We start from the raw sequence: 24,287 nt of genomic DNA, 5'->3' as shown, positions 1-24,287 counted from the left end.
AACCGTCGGGATGATCATCAGATATTATAATGATACGAAGAATGCAATGAACGTTTCCCGAGGCTTCCAAGAAAATCTACATAAATATTAATCTCCTTTCATTTACACATTTTTCATAAATATTGGATGGCTACTTTGAAATTACCACTCAAATGAGCCAGTTTCTAGCAAGGTTCTTATAATCGAAGAAAGTGCCACCGTGAGAAGTGTTTTGAGCGAAACCTTAATAACCTCCTGTAGGTGGCAGTAGTTGTATTTGTTGGTGTTTGTTATCGTCCTGAAAGACATTTTCAGTCTTGGCGATCCAATATTCCTTATTTCTCGCTCTGTCTCCATGATTTCACAATGAGTGCCAGACGGTGAGTACTGCGTTCTTTGTTGACTATGTTGAAGTGGAAGATGTATAGTAAGTGAATGCAGTTGATAGTCGTACCTTAAATTCAAAATTCTAATTTTGGGTTCAGATAGACTAAATTGTCAATAGCCTACGGAAAGCATTATGTTTCAGGTAGCTTTCAAACCATGTATAGACTTAATTGATTTAGCGAATTCCAGAACAGTGAGTGAATATTGTATTTCAGCCATAATTAGGCATAGACTGTACCTGATTTTTTGATAAATTAATCCAGTGGCTCTGTACGTCAGGTGTTTAATTAAAGTAGCCTACCGTAGGCTAGCAGGCTACCGGATAGTCTAACTCAGTCTTGGGCCCCATTTAGCCCAGTCCTTGGTTAAGTTATCCTTACCTAAGTAATCCTAGAATGAGGATTGCTTCATCGTCTTTTAGTGTCTAACTTAAGAATGCTAGCTCACCTGTGTAAATTTATCTTAGCCTAATGTAATCTCATTCTTATCCATAATACAGTGGTGATTTATTTCTTAGCGATATACATAAACCACATATTTCAGACTGCTTGAAGTGTGTTTTATGCATTTCTTACCATTATTTTTGGTGCAAACCACACTTTTTGTGTTATCCCCTCCCTTTTCTTCCACAAGTAACCTGTGTGGGAACCCAGTAGGAAACAAGGGTTTTGGGTGGAGGAAGGGTTAATGTAAAACCAAAAGTGAGTTTAGTGCATCAATGAGGAAGGTGGGAAATGCTGAAGTCACTGCCTGTGATGTTGAAAAAATGCATAGCTCATGTGTATCAATCGTAACAGCCTACAAAGAATTTATAAAGAATTGAAAATGTTTAAAGGACAGTTACAGGGTTGCATCCTAACCCAACTAACCTAGGGTATTGGTTACTTAGCTTATCGGGCCCAGAGGGAGGGTGGCTGCCCCCCCTCTTGACCCCCATCTAATCTGACTTACAGCTCCATAAAAGTCAGATGCAGCCTAACTCCCAGTCCTAACCTGACCTCGCACTTTATAAGTTGGAAAGCTTGTATTCCTTACCTAGGAAATGTATTTCCTCTTCTGTGGAGGAGATGGATTTATCATTGCAAAGGATTACCATGCTTACCACACTTCTAGATGGGTACAGTTATTTTACATAGCCTATTTTGTAATATAAAATGTATCATTTAAGGTCTCCATCAACACATCTCACACACAAGGCGGCCATTGTTAAGGTGAAGGAATTGTTGGGAAAAGTGGGATGAGTATGAAAACATCCAGGTACTTTAGTATAAGATTTTTATGGAGCTCAGTCAGTTGAAAACAAATAATTTTCATGTAACTGAAAAACCACAAAAGCTCCCATAAGCTAGCAAGAACAGTGCATATGCTATACCCCAAATTTTGCCAGTATCAAAGAACTTATGGAACAGACTTTCAAAATAGTAACAACAGACTTAGAAAACTTTCAAGCCTTCACAATTTTTATTAGGAAGTGAATAACTTATTACAGTACTTACTTGCCCTTTATACTTTGGGAAAATTGCCAAAATTATCATTTGATAGTTTTTGCCATTAACTGTGTTATTGAATAGGAACTGAAGTATTATAGTAATACTTTATCATTACCTGAACCTTCCTTTAGCTCATAAGATAGGCCCTGTGGCCCTTTTTATGTGTCAGTTTATAGTTTAAAAGAGTAACTGACTAGTTCTTTAATATCATACCAGTACTGTACCTGTTTTGTTCCTATGAGAATACAAATCTTTTTTCTTTTTATATTTATATATATATACAGTATATATATATATATATATATATATATATATATATATATATATATATATATATATATATATATATATACAACATATATATATTACCTTTGGTGATAGCTGGGCTGATCACTGAAGCTTGGTAAAAAGTTGGTTAACTAGAGGTTGGCAAGTGAGGGGGAGGGAAGCCTACCCAAATGTTCAGTGGATGATGCATTTTTTGTTTTTTTGGCCACTATGTTATGTAGATCTACCAAAGCGTGCTCTCCATTATGTAGTAAATGTTGAAGTTGGCTTGCTTAGTATTTCTTTGTTTGTGTGGTTCATATTGTAGTTTGTTTCTGGATTATTTTTGCGATATGGTATTGGAATAATAGTGCCTGGTAATCCTTCTTTTCCTTGTAAGAATGATCAACATAGATGTCCCAGATGTGATTGTGTGCTCAATTCATGTTTTTGTTAAACCAGTGACTTTTTATTGTTTATACTTGGTGGAGTCTCTCTCGTGGTCACCTACCCAGTGGAAGAAATATGGTTCCATGTGGAAGAAGGTGAAGTAGATTCTGTCAGTGTCCTTAGAGTGCAGTGCTCATTGGTATCACCCCTTCAGTTTGCTCTGCCTACCCCAAACCCTACTGCCAACCCCCATATTTTCTCCTGTTTTTGGCACTGGTTTGGACTGTTTAGCTGGATCTGAGTGTGTGCTCTTATTTGCCTTGTTTCAGGCACCTGGGCCAGCCTAGCTGGTTTTGGTCCATTGATAAGGTACAAGGGTGTTATATGTGATTCTATTTAGTTACCTTTAGTGTCATTGGACTGGGACTTGGTGTTCTGGACTTGTTCCGGACACACATTTTCCTCTTTTGATGAAGGATCTAGTTCATTTTATCATGGATTCCACTGGACGTGACAGTCCTTTGCCAATAGAACCCATGCAGACCAAGTTGAAGGGGCATTTTTGCACTCATTCTTGAGTGCAACAGTTGTTGGGAAGCAACCAGAGTAACTTCTTTACACCCAATATTGTTTATCTAGCACAGCTTTGGGTTCGTCCTGGATTCTGTACTGCCCTTTCAGTTGCCCTGATCTCCTTTTGCTTATGGTGTAGTAGATAACCCAGGTTATGACCATAAGCTAGTTTAGTATGCAAAACAGATTGCTACTGAGGTACTCTGCTCTTCTTGAGTAGGCTAAGGTCAAGGTAGCCAAGGAGAGGAGAACTAAAACAAGTTATGTGAGACATTTGAAAGTTAAAGTAAAACGCTGTGTGGCATACTTGTACCTAGAAAGGGCCTTGATAGTATTGATAGAAAGGCAATGTGAAGGGTGTTGAGAATGTATGGTATGGATGTCATAAATTGTGGAGAGCCATTAAAGATATCTTTAGGGAGATGTCCAAGAAAGAAATTAGACACAGAAGTAAAGTTGTGGGATAAGAAAATAAGCTATAAACAGAGAGCAGAAGGATTGATGTTTGCAGACTGGGAATGGTGAAGAGAAACTGCAAAATTACTGAAAGAGTTTGTTTTTGCAAGAGACGAAATTCAAGAGAAAATCTGATTAAGAGTAAGGTTAATAGAGTAAGAATGGATGAACAAGTTGTGAGTTAACTGTTCTATACTAAAGTGAAATGTAGGTGTTGATTAATAAAGATAAAAAAAAAAGTGTTGAAACTGTTGAGATGAATTTTTTGGGTAATTTATGGGGAGCAAGAATTTATAGGGTAAGAAATGATGTCATACATAGAATGAGAGGTAAAAGGGCTATCTTACATGGAAGGATAGATCAATGTTGAAATAGTTTGGTTATTTAGAGTGAGTGGGGGATGATATGTTGGTATAAAGTGTTTCTTATTGTGGATAAATATCTATAGTAAGTTAGTTCTCATCTTGGTGTCATTAGATTTGATCAGCCTTCAAATTAAACAAAAGAGTAACACTTGGTTGACCCTAATGGACTGTTTATAATTACCTTTTTCCCACCAGGTGGCATGGAATGTTTATGTTCGTGTCAGAATTCTTCCTGTTGTGTCCTTATGCAAATGGTGACTTTATTTAGCTGTTTTTCTCTTGTACAGTATTGTCCTTGTTATTTGTTATGCACTATGTCATCTACAGCAAGAAGGTATAGAAGCATTTAGTTCTGTATGAACAAGTTTTGTATAAATTGAATGTATTATGTTGGGCATCGTGGTCACACAGGTGTTACTGGTAGGGTTAATGAGGGTGATTTTATTTTCTTCTGGGTGTGAGAATGTAAGGAGTGGTCTGATGAGAAATGAATGATTTTGTGAGGTATCGCAAGATGTAAGAGGCTGTAAGTTAACTTAGACAGTCATTGAGGTCTGGTCATAAGCCTATGTTATCTATTCTTCCAGTGTTATTCCTCTCATACTCCTGCCCCATCTTCTTGTGCTCCCTATGTGGTACAGGAGAAATTGATCATTGAACTTGGATAAGAGTGTACTTCTATTGTCAGTTAGGCACTTGACCAAGTATATATATTATGGGTAGTATCACAGTTTCCCCCCATACTATTCGACCTCATGTTATCCTCAGTCGTATCAGGGTCAGGTGGGGAACCATTCAGGAGAACATTGAAATGATTGGGAGTTGGACTGTATAAGAGAGCAAAATGCATAAGAACAACCTAGAGCTTTTGGATGGTTGGAAGGTCTTAAGCAAGCAGGACATTTAATCAGAGACAAGACGATGGCATCCTACCCCAACAATTCAACCTCTCTTACATAAGGGAATACAAATCAAGATATTTGTTCAGAGAAACTTTTCTTTGGGTGGGTTATAAGAACATTGTTTTTCTACCACAGTTTTCCTCAAGGAGAAGATACAGAACATGTTATCACAAATCAAGAAAGGGCAAGTCTTCTGGCAAAATGGGCCCTACATCCTCAAGTATGTCAGAAGTTGTGGAACCATTGGCAAGCCCCAAATGTTGATCTGTTTGCAACTGCATGAAAACACAAAATTCCCAGTTTACTGCAAATCCTGGCATGGATAGTTGATGCTTTTCTTCTCGAGTGGTTGAATCTAGACCCTTATGCTTTTCCTCCATTTGCAGTCTTGAAGAAAGTTTTCAACAAGCTTCTGAGAACTCAAGCCATTGTTAGCTTTTGGTGGCCCCAGTTGGAATGGTTTCTTGAGCTGCCTCTCTATTGTTAGATGCTCTTCACCTGCCAGTCAGGAAAGATCTTTGTAGACAGTTACATTTTAGAAGATTCATTCAAAACCTCCACACGCCTCATATGACTTTGTAGAGACTGTCATCTGTCTCTCGTGGGCTAGAGGCTTTTCAAGAGCAGCTAGGGAACCAATCCTTAAGTCTAGAAGGCCCTCCACTGTTAGGTCTTATCAACAACAGTGGTCAGCTTATTGATCTTACTGCTTGCCCTGAATGGTAACCAGCACCTGTACCTCTATAGGTAACCCAATCAAGTTCTTCCGGTATCTCAGGTACGTAAAGCAACTTCATGTTCCAGGGCTTAAAGTATATCGCTTTACGTTTTCTTCAGTTTTGGGACCTGCTAGCTTGAATATCACTCATGACTGTGGATAAGGTCTTCTGATCTTTTGAGCTGGAAGCCCTGAAATCTTCCAGTCATTGTTTATGATGGAATTTGGACATAGCTTTTAAATTTGACGTTACCTCAGTTTGAACCTCTGGATAAAGCTTCCCTTAAGAACTTGACTTTCAGAACAATTTTTCCTTTAGGTCTTGCTACAGCAAAGTGTATTAGTGACCTTCAAGCCCTTTTTTGTAAGGCTTTGTCCAAGGGGGTACATGTCTTTTATTCTCCCACGAGCTTATTGGCATGCACTACATGTGCTGGAACCCGCGGCTGCTGTCTTCCCTACCCTCCCAATCCCCTACCTATCCGCCCCCACCTGGACTGGACAAACAGGTTTGCAGGAAGAGGGTGGATGTCTCCCTACCCTCCCGTACCCCACCTACCCCACCCCCACCCAGGGCGGACAAACTGGTTTGAAGGGGGTTGGGTAGGTGTCTTGTCTCCCCTACTGTCACCCAGGGGAGGACAAACAAGATCAGATCCTCTCAGATTTTATAATTATAGATTGTTTAGGGCCAAAAACATCACAGCAAAGCCCTTCCTAGATTTGTGATGGTGCCTAATGTGACTTCTTTAGTTGGTAGTGAAGAGGAAGCTGACTTAGAGGAAGCTGCTAAGTCAAGCTATAGCTCTAAGGATTTATCTGGGAAGACTGTCTTTGAAGATGAGGAGTCAGGAATTTTTTACAGTGTTAGGAGGCTAAACACTCCTATGTTCAAGAATGCTGTCTTTCTTTTTTCATTGACTAACCAAGTACACTTACAGTAGAGTTGAACCCTGATCATTTGCCTTCATAGCTGAAGGTAGTCACTGTCTTCAGTTTTTGACTGTTGGTTATGGGCTTTCAACTCTGACACAGGAGTCACTAATCCTCTACGAGATAGTCCTTTTTCCCTGTAAGGATCATCCATTAAGTATGCTACTATGACCTTACACCCTGCTGTGGATCTGCCATCTGACAAATGTACTAACAAAGAAGGATCACACAACAGGTAAGAATGCTTAAAAGCTTTTTCCATTTGAAAAAGCTTTTAGTTTGCTTGGCTTAGCGGATGTTTTCTCTGGCTGTACTAACCCACCATCCTCCTTCAATAAGGTTTTCAGCTAACTTTGACAGTAGGTAAGATTCATCCCAAATAATGAGAATTTTATGATGAAATTAATTATTTGGACACTTACCTGATGTTAAAGTGGAAACCCACCCAGCCACCCCACATCTTAGTGGGTTGTCAGGGAGAATTCAGATAAGAATGTAAACATTCCAGTGCCACCTGGTGGGAAACAGGTGATTATAGACAGTCCTCAGAAAGTGGTAGGTAGATTGAGTGAAAAGGGCAGAGTTGAAAAGAGTGGTCTTAATGCCTAATTAATGCAAGGATGTATTCAAGATAGAGATAAATGGTGAAGTGTGGCTATTAGGTTGTAACACACTGGTGATGAGCCTTCTTCATTGGCGTATGAGGCAGATAATGCTGCGGCTGATTTGCATACAGGTATATCTGTATGTGTAAATGTGGTAGTGACCGTTTTGTGAGTGTATGTTTTCTGGAGCAACCCCAGATTACAGGAAGCAGCTTAATGTTGAAAGAATGAGTGCTTTATTTTTGTTCGTTTGCATTCATTTCTACTTCTCTCTTGATCTTTGTACTTTTCCTCTTGTTAAGAGAAATGGCTTAAATTTAAGATTGTACAAACATACATACATGCATACACAGACTGAGGGTTCCATTTTTGTTTGTTTGCATTAATTTCTACTACTCTCTTGATCTTTGTACTTTTCCTCTTGCCGAGAGAAATGGCTTAAATTTAAGAATGTATAAATATACATACATGCATATGTAGACTCACAAAGGAGGCACTCAAGAGGCTCCCTGTACATTGAAGTATTCCAGAGTTATGAATTTTACGTAATATGAAGATGCTGATAGGCATACAAGTACTGGGTATGATCCACATGATATAAAATACTGCATAATTTTTTAAAGAAGTTTTTCCTTGCTTTGTGGCTTCAGTACAGAAATGCCAGTGGTATTAAAATGTATAAATACACGGGTAGATACCATAAGTTATTTCATCTGAAAAAAATCAGAAATTGGTTAAGAAATCACTTTGTCATTTTCATATTTAATGTTCAGTGTAATGAAAATATAAGCATTGATGCATTAATTTAGTATACTGTTAAAAAAGAAAATAAGGTGCTCCAATGGACAAACAAGAAATTGCTAACAATGTTTTTGGTTAGAAATTGACACTCTTAAGGTAGTCAGCAAGAGCTTCCACAGTAGCTGCACACTGTCCTGGTTGAATGGTATCATCATACTTGGCTAATATAATGGCTGTGTTTGTTTTTGCAATATGAATTCCCATACTTCCTTTCCTGGCCCTCAGCACTTCTTCATTTCCACTTAAAAATATATACTTTTCACCTGCACACGTCACCCCTGTAATATGAAATGTCAAGAATAATTAAAAACTGCTCACTGTTTCTTCACTATCATTGTACATACAAAGGCCGTACCATTCACTCGAAAGATCTTGCTATATGACTATGTGACCCATTATCAAGCTCTTTCTTTGATCAATTTCCCTTGTTTGTCATACTGAGACATCAGCAAAGTACTGTAGTCTACTCCAGTTTTTTATTGTTTATGCTTTTAGTTTTAACTTATGCAGACAAGCAGTTTTATATATGTTGGTTATAACATTGTTTGTTGGAACAGATAATTTTGTTATTGCTACTCTGTAGAGAAGTATATTTTAGACAAACACATTTACATAATACAAACAAAAAATCGAAGAATTGAATTATGGACAAAAATATTTATATGATTTAAGAAAAAGAACTACCGCTTTGGTGGAATCCTGAGGGATTTGCGAACCCTGTTGCAATAGCTTGACATTCTCGCTGAGTTACACCCCAGCCCTCCGTAATTGCCCAGATTGAACCATCTAAACCAGCAATCGCGCCTTGAGAAACATTGCCAGTGCCGGTTAGTTGCTTAGAGACATAGTGATTCCAAGACATCTGTGAAAATAAAAGGAGCTTAGTTTAGCATAATAGTTTTTATGATAAAACTGTACTGCATTATGGTTAGAAATGCTTTTGTTGTCAGATTTTCCATTTAGGTATGAGATTGAAATTAGTTGTCCCCACTGGTTTTTCACTTATACCTGAGTTCCCATCTTATTCTGTATGAAGCAAACAGTGCCTTTTTGATGATGGATCTTGTTAGTGCTGCCCATGCCATCATTCAGTCAGAGCAACAGAAGCAGCATAAATTGGATCACATATGCTATTGTGTAGCATATGTTGATGTAAAGTCTAAAACAATCATTGCTGTGTTTTAGAAAAGGCTGTTGAATACAATTTAAACTAAAGCACACATTTTTTGCCAGCTGGGTCATTTTTCTCTGATGATAGGTCTTACATCTTTTCCAGTTATAGTACATAGGAAAAAAGGGCTAGACCAGGTTGTTTCTTATGTTATTGCCAATAAATCTTGACTTGGTAAGATCTAAAATGTAAAAGATACAATGAAATACTAAGGTTACAATTTAAACCATTTACTATGTTTACAGTTTCTCCACTCACACAGAAATAATAGTCTTCCTTTGTTTTCAGTGGAAGGAATAATTTCATGGGCTTGTATAACGAAATGTACTATGTACCTGTAATCATTTCGTATCATATTGATGAAACAATTGACTGTGACAACAGTCACAAGCATTATAGTTGTACATTTTTTTTTTATGAATAAGACTTAAGCATTACAGTGGGCCCCAACTTATTTGCGGTTCAGTATTCGCTGATTTTTCCAGTGGACCATATAGAGAGAGAGAGAGAGAGACTTATGTGGAAAGAAACAGGTTTCCAAGCTTTGGCTGGTAATAAACCCGAAATAAAAGTGTGATACTGAAATGATATTAAAATGACATTAAAGTGATATTGAAATATTAAAGTGTTTTAGGATGATAGTTTTAAGGTATATTTGGTGTTTGAACTATTAAAATAGGCAGTTATAAGCATTTTTAGAGGGGGGTCTTTGGTGTTTGAACTATTAAAATAGGCAGTTGTAGACCTTTTTAGAGGGCGGGTTCCAATATATTGCGGATTTTCGGTATTTGCGGGTAGTTGTGGTACCCAACCCCGCAAATACCAGGGTCGACTATATACTGGACATGTTCGTGTTTTTGTGTTTCCATGAAGTTTTTGTGAGTAAGCTTGAGAAAATTAAGGAAAATAGTTTTGGAACTCCTAGATGTTGTATCTTCAGAACAATGAACCAATATTGGTGTTGTAACTTATTACTACTGTATTTAATGTTAACAGATGTTTTGTTTCCTAAACTTCGAAGTTTGGAACTGTGTTGACACTACTTTTTTGACATACATAGTAGTGTGGCCAGCTGAAATGTCAAAAGAAAACTTATTTTCTTACTAAATGGAATAAATAACAAGCAATAACTCTGGAATGAATTTGGTGAAACATCTAGAACTTCACCATTTCCAGGAACATTTTTTTACTATTACTTTAGGAAAAAATAGCCTAGAACTTGAAAAGTTGTTTTGAACTGTCTTCCCATAAGTTTACTGTTATATAATGTTGGCTGGGAAGATAATAGAATATTGTGTGATAAATTCCAAAATAATGCCATTGTTTTGTTTTTAATGAACTTGTTAGTGTTTTTATACAAGTTAACTGTACTGTAACCATCCTCTTGAGAAGTGGATTCATTGAACATAAATTTACTTGTTCATGTAATAGAAATAGAAGTAATTTTACATGAAATGTTTTTTTGTCATTACTTTTCAAAATAAGCAAGCATATGGTGGAAGACTGAAAGACCAATAGTAGGTTGCCTTTATCTGAAAAAAAAAGATTGACCATAAAGAATAATAGTTCTGTAACTAAGGAGAATTCGGTATACATAAATGTACAGTATACATAAACAGACAATATGTCAGAAAAATGAAGGCAGTGATATATTGCACAGTCAGTTGATATCACAGCCTCAAACTTACAATTTGTCATTATTGATATTTCTTCAGCAAGATCCTTCCACTGTTTTAGAATAAAGGGAGTAAATGACCTATGTTAATGGTCACTGGCATCGTAACATTTTATTAAAATTTTAGGTATCACATTGTATTCACAGTAAAAATATTCAAATTTGTTTACTCTGCAAGGCAAATGATATGCTCTGGGTAAACAGAAAAAATTATGCTAGTAAGATGGCACAAGAATTTATGGATGATTTATTGGTTGCGTATCTTATATAGGCCTAACTGTACATCTGTTGAGCTAATCTTGAAAAATTTCAGTTATTGTAGTGCAGTAGCTTAGTGTGCTATATATTTGACAATTTTTAAATAACTTGCGGTATCTTTCAAATGAGAAGTACATTGCAGTATTTAAGACTGCTTTTGTAGATTACTGAAACACAGTAGTTGGTAAGGTACTTAAATTTATCTTTATCTGTAATCTTTATGCTTGGTGATTCGTCAATTATGATAGCTTTATGGGGCATTAAATAAAACTTTACCTTCAGTGTAGCATCTCTTTTTGATATTTCTAAATAATTTGTATGAATAATTTTATGATTTTATTAAGTGAATGTATTTATAGGTTTGCTTTGTGTAAATAAATATAAGAAGGATGACTTATAAAGAATTTTGTATTTACTTTTAGGAAATACTTTATTAATTTTAGATGTTGGTAACAATTTTTCTTCTAAATTTGCATAAACCAATCAGTCACTGAACTCATAGCTTGTGTTGTTAGGCCGTCCCAGAGAGAAGTGAAAATTAACAGTACAATGAACTGTTAAATATGTTAAGTAGCTTGAACAAAAGGAAAGGAAGAGAGAGGGATGCATCTAAGAATTTGAAGGATAAAAGAAATGAGAGTGGCCTTTAGTAATACTGTATAAAAATAAAAGAATGGTCATTTGGAGTGGGTTACCATCATTTAGATTTGTATTATATGAAAGAAAAATTGACAGTCAGTTATGACTTCTCAAGATGGACTGTATAAATGTAGGCATGCCTCAAGACTTGTTCATAACATTATTTTTATGATATACAGTAATAGAGTCCAGGGAGAAAATTGCTTATGATTAATCATTGCCTCCAGTGCTACGTGACTCAAATGGCTTCTGTGAAATTCCTCAATTCATGTCTTGCCTGTTTTATTTTTTACAAATCTATTCACATCTTTGGCCTTCCTTCTCTAGTTCTCATCTAAATAGGTCTTGGTTGTCCTGTTCTTTTGAAACATTGTGTAGATGACACTACACACAGTATTCTCTCTGGAGTTTGCAAAGGACATGTCTAAGCTATTTACATCTTACTATGCATGGAACTTCCAGAATTTCCTTTTTGGCAATATTTCTGACCTTCCTACCATCTGACTCCTAAAATTGTTAAAGCTGTAGTTTCAAATTATTAAAGTCTTTGAGGAGAGTTTCATTGTAATATCATTGTTGTACTATATTTATGCATACTCTTTCTTTATATGCATTTTCAGTCCATTTGATTTCTATGGCTTATTGAGCCCCCCCATTGTTTGATTTACCTATTTCAGTCTGTTAGTGTATTCCAGTTCAGGTGAACATGTACTGGATATCATTGTTCCTAAACAGTTGAAAGATTCAAAATCATAAATCCTTTCTCTTTTGTGCATATGCCGTCCTCATTACTGTTTTCTTAGTTTTATTTTGAATCCCAGCTCTCTAGATATATGATGTACTCTATTAAGTAAGCTTTTGGAATAACTGGGGTATATAGGGGAATGTTTGCATACTATCAGGTAGTTGCATTTCTGCCCATTAGTGAGCACCAGGTCCAGCTGGCCCAGGTCTGTTTTCTTGGATTAAGTTACAAGCACCAGCTGTTTTGTAGGGTTACAACTCATTAGGTAAAGTCTTGATCCACAGTTGAATATTGTGGCCTTACTCAGGAGGAACACCATAAATCATTGGCAGCAGGATGATGGATAGGGTCAAGACATTGAGTGCTTCATCTTCTCAGCTTCAACTTGGGATGCCTGGATGATGACCTTAAAAGCCAGTAGGCAACAGTAGCATTCATAAGTCCTAATTAGCTAGGTACTGCACACTACAAGGAAATGGTTATCTTGAAATTTATTAAGCCTGTTAACCCTATGTAGACTTTGCCATGTAAATGGATAGGCACAATTTAGAAATGGCCCCCAATCCCTTGCTTTTATGGATGCTAAGAATGTCAGTTTACAAATGCTAAGGATAAACTGAAAATTGGAAATTGTTGAAACTGGAACATAAGAACCCAGAATCAAACTTGAGAAATAGAACAAATAGAAAATTAATTCCTGGACTATCACAAGATTTGGAAAAGAGAAATTAGAGGTGGGTAATGTAATTGGATTAGGCAGAGAAGGTGTGGGAATGATCATAACACTGAGTGTAGGGAAGGCACTGATTGAATGGAGAGCAGTGAGCAGTAGAGTATTTCTAGCAAAATTAGAATTAAAATTATGCAGTATGAGTATTATGATGTGGTTTGTACCACCAAATGAACTTTCCATAGAAGTGAAAGATGAATTTTGTATAGAACTTTAGAATGTTGTAGAAGTACTAGAAAGAGATATTTGAAATGTTGTTGGTGATATGAATGCAAAAGTTGACCTTGGAGAGACTGCAAATGAAAGTGGGTTGCAGCTTGTTAGTTTTTTGTGCCACAAATTTGAGGTACTCATTTACAACAAAAGGACATCCATAAATTTTCTTGGACATCGCTAGATGGCAGTCATAAAACCAAATACAGTGCAGTAGATCACACAGCAATTAATTAGAGCAGAAAAAGAACTTGGAGAAATGTTGTGAGCTACAGAGGAGCAGTTGTGGTGTGTCATCAACTTGTCATTGCCACACTCAAGCTAAAATTCAGCACCTAACAAAAAAGTTGACAGGTTATCCAGGTTTGATTCAGTAAAGGTTTTCATTAAAGCTGTCTGAAGTTGAATGTTGTACGTAATAGATTTGCAGTTCTAGTAACCATATATGAGGAGGAGTAGACCTTAGTAAGAACAGGTTTAGTATCAAGAACTTGAGTAAATCTGCTGGAAAAGAAGTACTGTACTGGGATATAAAGTAGCAAGGTGAAAATTTGGATATCAGATGAGACCTGGGATAAAATGAAAAATAAAGAACAAAAAAGGTTCTTGCTGGCATATATCGGAGAGGAGCTGAAGAGTGCAAAGTGGAACATGCTAAGTACTCAAGTCCAGATATTAAAATTAAATGAGGGGCAAGAAGAGAAAAGGGAATGTTTGGATAACAGACTAATGATGTTGACAGTGCCATGTATTTAGGGAGTGGCATTGGTGTTCAGACAGCCCAAAGAGTATTGATGAATTCTCCATATGTGCAAATAGATAAGGTGACAGCAGGTGTCAGGAGGAGGGATAGATCAAAAATAGCATCAGACAATGCTGTGTGGAATATTTTTTCTGAAATCATGAATAAGAGATATGAGGGGTATAATTTGATTGATATACTGAGACACTGAGGAAGACCTAAATGTGCTATCGAATGAACTTACAGTTTTTGAAGTGGAATCAATAGTAAAGAAACCTGGCGTATAGAAAACACCAGATTGTGATAGGCCACTGCAAAGATAATTTCAGCGAAAACGGAACTGACACCTTGTATGCTAACTAGATTGTTTTTCAGGCTGTGGAATGAAGAAACAGACTAATGGTTGGGAATTGGAAGTCATAGCTAAGGTTCCATGAAAGGTTCCCTAACTGAAATTGGCAACTGTAGAGGCATTGGACTTAGTCATTTGTGATGAAAATATCCAGAATGCTTTTTCTCAGTAGGTAGGAGAAAGAAATGGGTAAAATGTGTAAGAGGTGAACCAGCTGGTTTTAGAAAAGGCGGCATTCGCACAGATCAAACATTTGTTTCAGGTCTTATTGTGTAGCACTGTATGGAAATCAAAAATCCCCTTCTGGTGGCTTTTGTTGATTGCGAGAAGATGTTAGACACTGTCCACTGAACTATAATTGAAATTATCTATGAATAGATTAATGCTTGTCAAGTGAAGTTTCAGCAAATAGTGAAATGTTATTTCACGTTTGTTGTTTGCTTTCTCACAGGTTTTGTTATGAAACAGTAGTCAGAAATGGAGGAGAAGGTTTAGATTAGAAGAACGATAGAAACTTGACAGACTTAGACTACGAGTATGCATAGTATGATGCCTTTTTTTTTTTTTAGCGAAACCGCATTAATAATAAAAGGTTTCGCCCAAAATACAGTACTGTAATGATCTCTGAAAGTGTTATCTAGAAAGCCATTCATGAAATGAAAGGCAGCATTGCAAAGTAGATGCAAGAAATCAGTGGCTGTTCATAGTACACTGATTAACCTAAACCTAACTACGCACGTTTAGTTTCTGGAGATATTTATTGAGGATTTCCTTGAGAAATAGAAGGAAAGTTTGAAAAGTATTTAGCTTACAATGTTCAGTCCCAGTTGGAGTACCGATGAGATTTTTCAACTATATAAATACCTAAAATTCTTTGCACCGAACATATAAACCCCCTTTAAGATAGTGAGTTGTATTATAAAATTTTGAAAATCGTGAAACATGAATCTGCTGGAACACTACACCATGAGTAGCAAGTCAAACAGAATGGTTTCATTCTTTACTAGGTACTGTGCAAATAGACATAGAAAGTGCTCAAAGGATGTAAATAATTAAGGGAATGACTTGATGGAACAATTTTAGAGTGCAGCCTACGTAACCAATGCGATAATAATAACAAATGAATCATTTCTCAGCCGGTCGGGATAAGAAACATAATCTTAACTCTCAAATAAGAAATTTTAAGCCAAGTGGACACGGCGTATAAACTGATGGAAGGATTACGACGTTCTAACTGCCATACAGTACTTGCTTAATGTCAAAGTGAAGTTTGACGCTTCCTCTCGGAAATGAGTGACTTCTAAAGTCTCTCTCTCTCTCTCTCTCTTTATGGGAAAATGGCATCGTAGATAGGAAAGGAACTCAGTGATGGAGTTCACTTTTATCTACGTGGACATGATTCATGTAGCTGATTATCATTTTGATTAGATAAGGGTTATTCGATTACCGGAGTGCCTCCCCGTGCTCGAAATTTCCAAGTGTATGGGGTTCGTTTAAAAGTGAAATTTGCCAGTTTTGAAGGAAACACGAGCTTCCAGTTTCCAGTGAATTACTGTTATCAGCTTTGTTGTGTTCGTAACTATATGTTTGTAGTTATGAGGCTTTATATGCAAGGCAGTCCGATTCTAACTCACCGACTTGAATGAGAGACCATATTAGTTCATTTTCCCCGTTAGGTAATGCAGTGTTTGCTTGTTAGATGTATAAGTTGAAGAACTAATGAGTCTGTGCTTATTAGCAAGGTCTAGAGAATGTATATGTTCTCTAGACCTTGCTTATTAGTTAAATCGGGCGGAAAACTAGCCGAATTGCCGTAAGTGTTGTTTATTAAATTTGGTAATGGCAATTCTAATGCTTATGACATAGTAATGGAAAAGCGATGGCATCAATTCATATGGTGCATAGCAAAGTCCTTAGTGTGTAGGCAAAGGCTGCGTTGATTTTTTGTCGATGGAACATGTTCACGATTCAGGTTCCACAGAAAGAGGAAGGCCACCTATCCTTTGGATGTGGGTAACTCTCAATATAAATACTGCTAAGTCTACTCAAACCCAGAGGAACTGCTCGGAGTAGTAGTCAGATTCGAAAGACCTTATTTCATACTCGAGAAGGCGCACGTTGCACCGTCTCATCATCATAAAATGTATGACTAATGCATGTCAGCAGAATTATTAATTTGGCTGCATATGCAAAATCAGGCAGGCAGGTAGACAGGTCGAATTATGAACCTTCCAGCACGTTACCGAATACCAGATTATATTAAAGCATAGGACTAAGGAAATTGATCTCCAAATGCGCATTTTTCTTTATTTTATTGAAAGGAACATTAGATGCGAAAGAATGTCGTGGAATTACTATGGTATACGAAGTTCAGATTGCCCTGTGTGAGACTGCATTTCCGCATCAAGATCCTTTGAAGTTACAATTTGAGACCGAGGGCGAACTTCATAGGAAAATGATAATGAACAAGAAACTGAAAGAGCAGTAAGCTGTCTGCTTGTGATGGGGTGTGACAACGATTTTAGAGGTATTAACTTGAGGGCGGGGGCGGGGACGGTATTAGAGTGGAGTTATCCAGGAGGGACAGCTCGAGAAACGGAAAATAGACCAGACGGGCCCTTATCTAACTGTCAAACGACTTAGAACGTCAGTATGAAAAGAAATCAGTCCAAAATGATTGACTTTGCTAATAAGACTTAATAAATGGCGAAATGTTGGCGTTATCTTGAATAATGTGACTCATGTTCGATTAGCCGATTTTGTAACCTGAGTGTTGTTATTGTATAATCTGTTTGACTGCATAATCTTTTTATCCTTGCAGCTCCCTCGTTTATATCTTTATTATTATATATATATATATATATATATATATATATATATATATATATATATATATATATTATGTGTGTGTGGATGTGGGGTTGCGTATGTATCCGTAAGCAATTATAAATTGTTATTTTCACAAACCAGTTAGAGTTTGAATGTCCATATGTTCACGTGACCCAGACAATAACGGCAGCCCAAATCTAGCTTGCACATCAGAAAAGAATATGTTAAAGGCCTTCCTTTCGTAAATAACGAAATATAAAAGATTACTGAAACAGGAGAGCAGGCAAATACACATTCTGTGAGTGAATAGATCAGTCGGGTTTACTGGTAACTCCGTATGGTAAGCAAAGTTAAGGAAGGATTTGACTTCATTCTTGAACATCAAATCTTGGAAGCAAACAAGTTATGTCACCCCTAGTTACTGGTGCACTCCAGATACACTTTAATAACACCATCCCAGATTAAGCGAGATTCATTGATCATCCGAAAGCTGTCAGAATGATATGATTTGTGAAAAGTAAAGTCAATTCCGTAATAGTGGTTTAGAACTAATTAGATGTTGAAGGGAGGGTCACTGCTAAAGTGAAAAGTATCAGAGAGAACGGACCTCTGCTGAGTTGCAACAAATTGATAATTTCATTTCTTGCGGAAAGGAGCGGTCCTTGAGCCGGTCCTTGTACCATACGCAGTAAATGTATTAGACATTTCAAGAGTAATTATAGAAGGGTCTTCATAGATCCTAAGAGAGGATGACCATATAGATAACCCAGTAACTGTGCTTCCCGGCGTCCGTACAGATGAACAAATATAGGGTTAACAGTCCATATCTATAAACGGCATCAGTTTTGTGGTTTAGTGGTAAGAGTGGCTGCTCTTCTTGGGAAAAGAAGAGTATAACTTAGAACATCTTGCGGAAGATAATGACACCAAAAAGTGCGCACGTGCCGAAGCGTGGCATTTTCGTTGCCATGAGTCATCCAGACATTTGCTCAAGTTCTGCACTTGATGCTGTCGTCTCCAGAATGTCGTTAGCTCGTATATTGTGCAAATAACTTGCATTGAATTTGCTTCTGAAATATGCCATATAACTAGCAAATTGCTTTTTTTTTTTTATTGACCAACTCGAGTCATGTTGAGAATGCCTTTCCCAAACTGTAAGGTGCCGAAAGTTAGTTGAAAATATATTTCTTAATAAAGTTTTTCATATAGAGAGAGAAGTGCCGCATCCTTATCATGAGACACCGAATAACTATTGTTGAACTCAAATCAGTTATAGGCCACATTTATAGCTATTTCGAATTTGAAGGCTATGTGGAGAATTTTAGTCACTGCAGTTTTGATTTTAAAAATGGGTAAATGACACAATAAACCTTGTGGAATGTCTAGTACCGGCACTGAATTTAGTTGTAAGTCAGCTTTGTATGATAAGTCAGATTAAAAAACCTGTCATAGTAGTAATTTAAACCGAGTGACGTAATTACCGTGAAAACCCTAAGGGTCCTACCATCAGCTGCTGTAGTGTACATCGAGAATTCATAAACGATATATGTTTAAAAAGAAAAAGACTGTATATTAGATGAAAAAAGGAAATGGCCTCCACAAGTCAAAACCCACGGGTTTTGTGACGAAATTTTTGGTACTTTGAAATATCATAGTGTTTGCTACCAGCCACTCCTTTTTATGTACAAAACAGCTGAGACGGGGTGACACGACCAAAGTATGGCACGGCGCGCTTAAAAATGATTACATATATATATATATATATATATATATATATATATATATATATATATATATATATATATATATATATATATATATATATATATATATATATATATATATATATTATATACTTTAATATATATGTATAATATATACATATATGTGTATTATATATATATATACATAATATATGTATAATATATATATATGTGTGTGTGTGTGAAACTTGAAAATGTGAATAAAAACTACGAAAGTACTTGTTCAAAGTCCTGGTTTTCACGCACCTTCTGACGTGGATTATATATATATATATATATATATATATTATATATATATATATATATATATATATATATATATATATATATTATATATATATATATATACATACATACATATGTATATATATATATTTGCCCTAAAATGCTAAAGTGGAAGCCTGCAGTATCTGCAAAAATACAAAAACTGAGAAAGGTGGTAGATACTGCAGTTTTTCATGTTAGGTAGTGTATAATATATATATATATATATATATATATATATATATATATATATATATATATATATATATATGTATGTATGTATGTATATATTTACATACATACATATACATATATACATATTGTATGTATGTATGTATACATGATACATTGGACTGACTCGTGTAATGGAAAACCCACCCATACCGTAGCGTGAGCTGAAAGGATAGCGAGTCAGAGAGTCCTTAAAAATTACTATTTTCTTATATATGATTTGCTTATATGGTCTAGTTTTAAAGATATGAAGATTAAGCTTCTTACTCTGATTAGGTCATGTACCTTTTTTATCGGTTGCAGATGGTTGTTTACAGAGAAAATTGCACCTACTAGGCGGACTGATGCCATGGCGCGCTCGTGATAGTTGCCGTTGTTAATTTTGCGTCTTTCTAAGTTTTCATCCTACCAGAAATGAAACCTGTAGGAAAAGACGCCCCTTGTTCTTGATTCATGATGGTGTAACTCGAGAAACGAGAAATCCAAAGAACCTTGTGCAAAGTTTCCTAAAGGTCGACAGTGACAATTTTTGCGGAGTAAAACCGACGCTTTGATAAGTCCGTTTCCGGATCTTGCCGGCTCAAGTATGCTCCTAAAAAAAAGTGGAATGTGCCTGCGTTGGCCTAATCAGTAAATGAGGTATCTAGACTGTAGTGGAGTTTGTGGATCTCAGCCAGGGAAATACGGCGAGTGACCAGTGCTCCATCAAACTGTATACCATGTTATTAAAGGGGGAGGGCCTCGACTTTCATCTGTTAACCCTATATATATATATATATATATATATATATATATATATATATATATATATATATATATATATATATATATATATATATATATATATATATATATATATATATATATATATTTTTTTACTTTATCACTACACAGTTGTTCTGTGCATTAGTAGAATTACTAAAAGGACCTCATTCAAACTGATGGTATCTAATGAGTATTATTCGGAAAAGTTACAGTTTTCTTGATTAAACAGTCCACATTATCAAGTATCCGATACTGATAATGTGGACTGTTTGTCCAATAAAAGTTTGTAACTTTTTCTGAATAAATACTCCATTATACTTGATAATGTGGACTGTTTGTCCAAGAAAGCTTGTAACTTTTTCTGAATAAATACTCCATTAGATACCATCCAGTTTGAATGAGGTCCTTAGGTTAGCAGATGAAAGTTTCATCCTTGTAGAGTGAGGACTACTCCTAATATATATATATATATATATATATATATATATATATATATATATATATATATATATATATATACATACATACATACATACATACATACATACATACATACATACATATATATACACACATATGTATATATAGGGTTAGCAGATGAAAGTTTCATCCTTGTATGTAGAGTGAGGACTACCTCGTCGAGGCCGTCTCCCTTTTAATAACATGGTATACAGTTTGATGGAGCACTAGTCTCTCGCCGTATTTCCTTAGCTGAGATCCACAAAGTCGATTAAAGTCTAGATGCCTCATTTACTGATTAGGACAACGCAGGCATATTCCACTTTTTTTTATATGTATGTATACAATAGTCACATTGTCCATACAAAGTTTTGAATCCAAAATGAAGATTAAATGAAGAAATCCCGAACTGCAAATGCCTAGAATCAAACTCGCACATTGGGTTGTGGGTGAGATGAAACGAAAGTAAAAATGAGCAAGAGTTCAGTTCTCTGCATTGTCATTGATTTTTTTTTTTATCTTTGCTTCGTATTCAAGTAATAAAATGATGAATTATTTGTACTATACGTGTTGCAGTATAACAAGAATGGAAAGGTCAAGAAATGTGGAGGTACGTAGAAGTGGTGAAAAAAACAAACAAAAGGTTAGTATAGGTGATTGGATAGATCAGTCTTTTGAGGTGGTTCGGTCATGTAGAAAGAATGGTGGACGATGATTGGTAAAAGCAGTGAATAATTCTGAAGTGTCAAGAGGAAGACTTGGAAAGAGTTCGATGATGCGAAGGAAAAGCTGAAAGGAGGGCCATTCACATCTAGAAAACGCAAGTGTGTGCATTAGAGGTGAAAGGCCCATTGTGTTTAGAGGAATTTTATACTCTGCTGTTGAGCACTTCTGCTTAGGTGTATGAAGCAGTCAATGCTTTGGAAGTAGTCTGCACTTCGGGTTCATTAACGAACCCGCAGTTAAAGCTTAACTGTGGCTGTAACCGCTGTGTTTTTCTTTGGAGCCACTCCCTTTGGGACAACAGTATCCATATATAGGTTCATTAGGTGACATATTGGACAATCTTAAAGATGGCTTCGATTTTTCATGTAGATCGTAAGGATTTCTGTTGCCACCAAGGGTGCTGAGGGTCGAAACCTTTCACATTTTTATCTGTAGGGGGACAGTGGTATCTGCGTGCGGTGGAGTAGTGAACTTTTTACTATCCATTTGGCAAATATATTTCATACAAGTCGTATTACTCTGTCACGGATTCCTGTGCTTTAGTATCTTGTAGCCTAACATGACCCGTATTAGAATATACATTTTTTATATAGTAATGCAAAGTGAAGGGCATCTTCATGCTTACGTAACATCATTTCGACAAAATACGTACTTCAGTTTGCGCGAATAAAAACCCCACTTGCCTACTTAGTTTTGCGGCGAGGCGTACCCAGGTGCCAGAGAAGGTGCTCATGTTACGTAGTCCTTGAATAATTAGTCCACTTTTTTGTTGATTTAAGGGGGAAAAACCGTGCTGAGGCTGTATCTGTTGTATCCAATCTAATTGATTAAGGTTCCAATAATTATATTTCCGTTTTGATGGTTTAACACACATTGCTGTTTATGGAAAAAATATCTTTTTGGAAACTCATTCTTCTACTTTTCCCTCCTGCCCAATTAAAAAAATCTTCGTATTAGAACAAGGTGACTAGTATGGACGACTCGAATTTTCCTACCAATACTTACCACAGGCTCTGAAGTCTGTGGTGGTGCGGTGCTGCAAGGGGCCAGAAATTGTGCTTTTGTGACACCGGCTTTTCAAGCCAGGAATTAATCAGATCCCTTGAGTATTCCAGGGACACAACATTATTAATACGTGTACTGTACATGAATCAACTGAATCTCATATTGTCAAAGGAATAGGAAATTATATATTGATTTAACGTATTAGCTATTATTCTATAATTGACCTCAAAGCTGTGATGCTCTTCGCACTCTCTCTCTCTCTCTCTTCTCTCTCTCTCTCTCTCTCTCTCTCTCTCTCTCTCTCTCAAGCAGTGTCCTGAAATTTGAAACTGTCTCGATAATGGGTGTTTACATTGTTACCTAATAACCAATCCCAGTGAAAACTTTGTGCTTAGAGACATCTTATTATAAATCAATCTCACCTCCCACCCCGCTAAATAAAAAGGTTGTGATGATGAAGCGTTAAATATTCTTCAGGAATAGCTGATATCAACTTGTGTACAAAGAAATGATGACATTTTGCAGTGTTCGTGATGTTTTCGTAGTTTAATTTTGCCTTTTGTTTTTGTGTGTGATTGAATGGGACAAAATCAGATGGGCGGTCGACATTTTAAGTTGAAAATAACGCATGTCTGTACATTCATCTGTCTCTGCAAATATTCTATGTTTGAGTGAAGACAGAAGGGAAATCTCAAATGTTTTCAATGGATCTAATGTTGTTCTGAAGAAACTGCCATGACGGCGCTCTCTCTCATCACGCTGTCTGTTTCATAATTCCATTGTGGGCCGTTTGTCATGTCGTGGTTACTGTTCTAATGTTTGCAGCTGGGTAGATTAGATAAGCCATGTGAATTCTATATAGAGCAAGTCGCACAAGGCTGATAATATTTCGATGTTCATTAGAATGCCAGTTTATAATTAGCAATTAATTTGCAGTGTGAATGTGTTGAAAGTTTTTGCCTGCCGGAAGTTGCGTTGGTGAAGATGAGTCGTCATTCTTTACATCATTATTCATTGAGAGCTGTCATTTATTCACCGTCGCGCCGAGGACTGATGCAGAGAAAATGTGATCGTGTCTTGTAATTTCCCTTTATCTTAATGCGAGATCACGTAGGAGCCTTAGTTCTCAATGAAACCGATTTGCATCGGCTAAGTCGAGTTGCTTATGAGAAGACAAGATTCACCAGACTTGTTTTTTTTTTTATGTCAGGGATGTGTCACTTCCGTTTGTTTATCTAATTTTAGATAGGACGGATTTTTCAAGGCATTTTGGAGTTTTACAGTAATTTACAACCTTTGAAAACTTCGATAAATTCTTTTTAGTCACCCATCAGCTTACTGGAATCAGTATAAAAGACTGTCGTAACTTCTGACTCATTAGAAGAAGAAGGAAAAGAGACTTACTTTGGGTGTGACGTGTATGGGCGATGTGGAGAGTGTTGAGTGGTACCACCTGTAGCTTAGAGGAAGTGGAACTGCCTCTGAAAGGCCCTTGGTACCTCCCTCGCTCGCATGGTAGCTTCTGTCTTATCATTAATTGATAAAGCCCTCTCGGTTACGCTTCGCTATTGATAAGTAAAACCTTCTCTCTGGGGTAATGTCCGGCGCTTTTCTTTTCCTTCCTTTCTACACCAGTTCGAATCTTTTATGATGACTCGGCTTTGAGTATGTCATTGTAAGTTAGGATTGTCTACTTTGGCTGGAAGGTAAATACATGGTCTCAATATTATTTGTAGTTAAATGCTTCAGTTATAATACTTGCAACTTTTATCGCTCAAATGAGGATAATAAGGAGATGGTCCCCTTTGGCATCCACCCAAGTGGTCCATTGTAATTGGTGTGTAGTGACGCATC

At 36.5% G+C, this 24,287-nt stretch overlaps 2 protein-coding genes across 6 annotated transcripts in view; one reads left to right on the top strand and one right to left on the bottom strand.

Moving 5' to 3' along the window:
• Positions 1-45: 45 nt before the first annotated feature.
• LOC136835366 (tyrosine-protein phosphatase non-receptor type 11-like) overlaps positions 46-24,287 on the top strand; it is a 147,626-nt gene continuing 123,384 nt past the window's right edge. For 3 of the 5 annotated variants that reach the window (XR_010852117.1, XR_010852116.1, XM_067098795.1), the window contains exon 1: positions 212-359. Coding sequence is in view for 3 of the 5 variants with exons in the window: in XM_067098795.1 (XP_066954896.1) it covers positions 346-359 (14 nt within the window). In the remaining 2 variants the exon portion in view is untranslated. Of the gene's footprint in view, positions 360-24,287 lie in introns of all 5 variants that reach the window. The other 2 variants (XM_067098791.1, XM_067098790.1) reach the window with 2 other exon arrangements.
• On the bottom strand, positions 7,812-23,975 carry LOC136835368 (profilin-like). Its single transcript, XM_067098798.1, has 3 exons — positions 23,838-23,975; positions 8,551-8,728; positions 7,812-8,144 (listed from the first exon to the last, which is right to left on the bottom strand). Exons 2-3 carry the CDS (start codon positions 8,726-8,728, stop codon positions 7,942-7,944), a joined length of 381 nt encoding a protein of 126 aa, XP_066954899.1. The 5' UTR covers positions 23,838-23,975; the 3' UTR covers positions 7,812-7,941.

This window comes from Macrobrachium rosenbergii, chromosome 55 (genome assembly GCF_040412425.1).
Source record: "Macrobrachium rosenbergii isolate ZJJX-2024 chromosome 55, ASM4041242v1, whole genome shotgun sequence".
In the NCBI taxonomy this organism is placed as follows: Eukaryota; Metazoa; Arthropoda; class Malacostraca; order Decapoda; family Palaemonidae; genus Macrobrachium; species Macrobrachium rosenbergii.
This window is presented reverse-complemented; position numbering and strand designations above follow the sequence as displayed.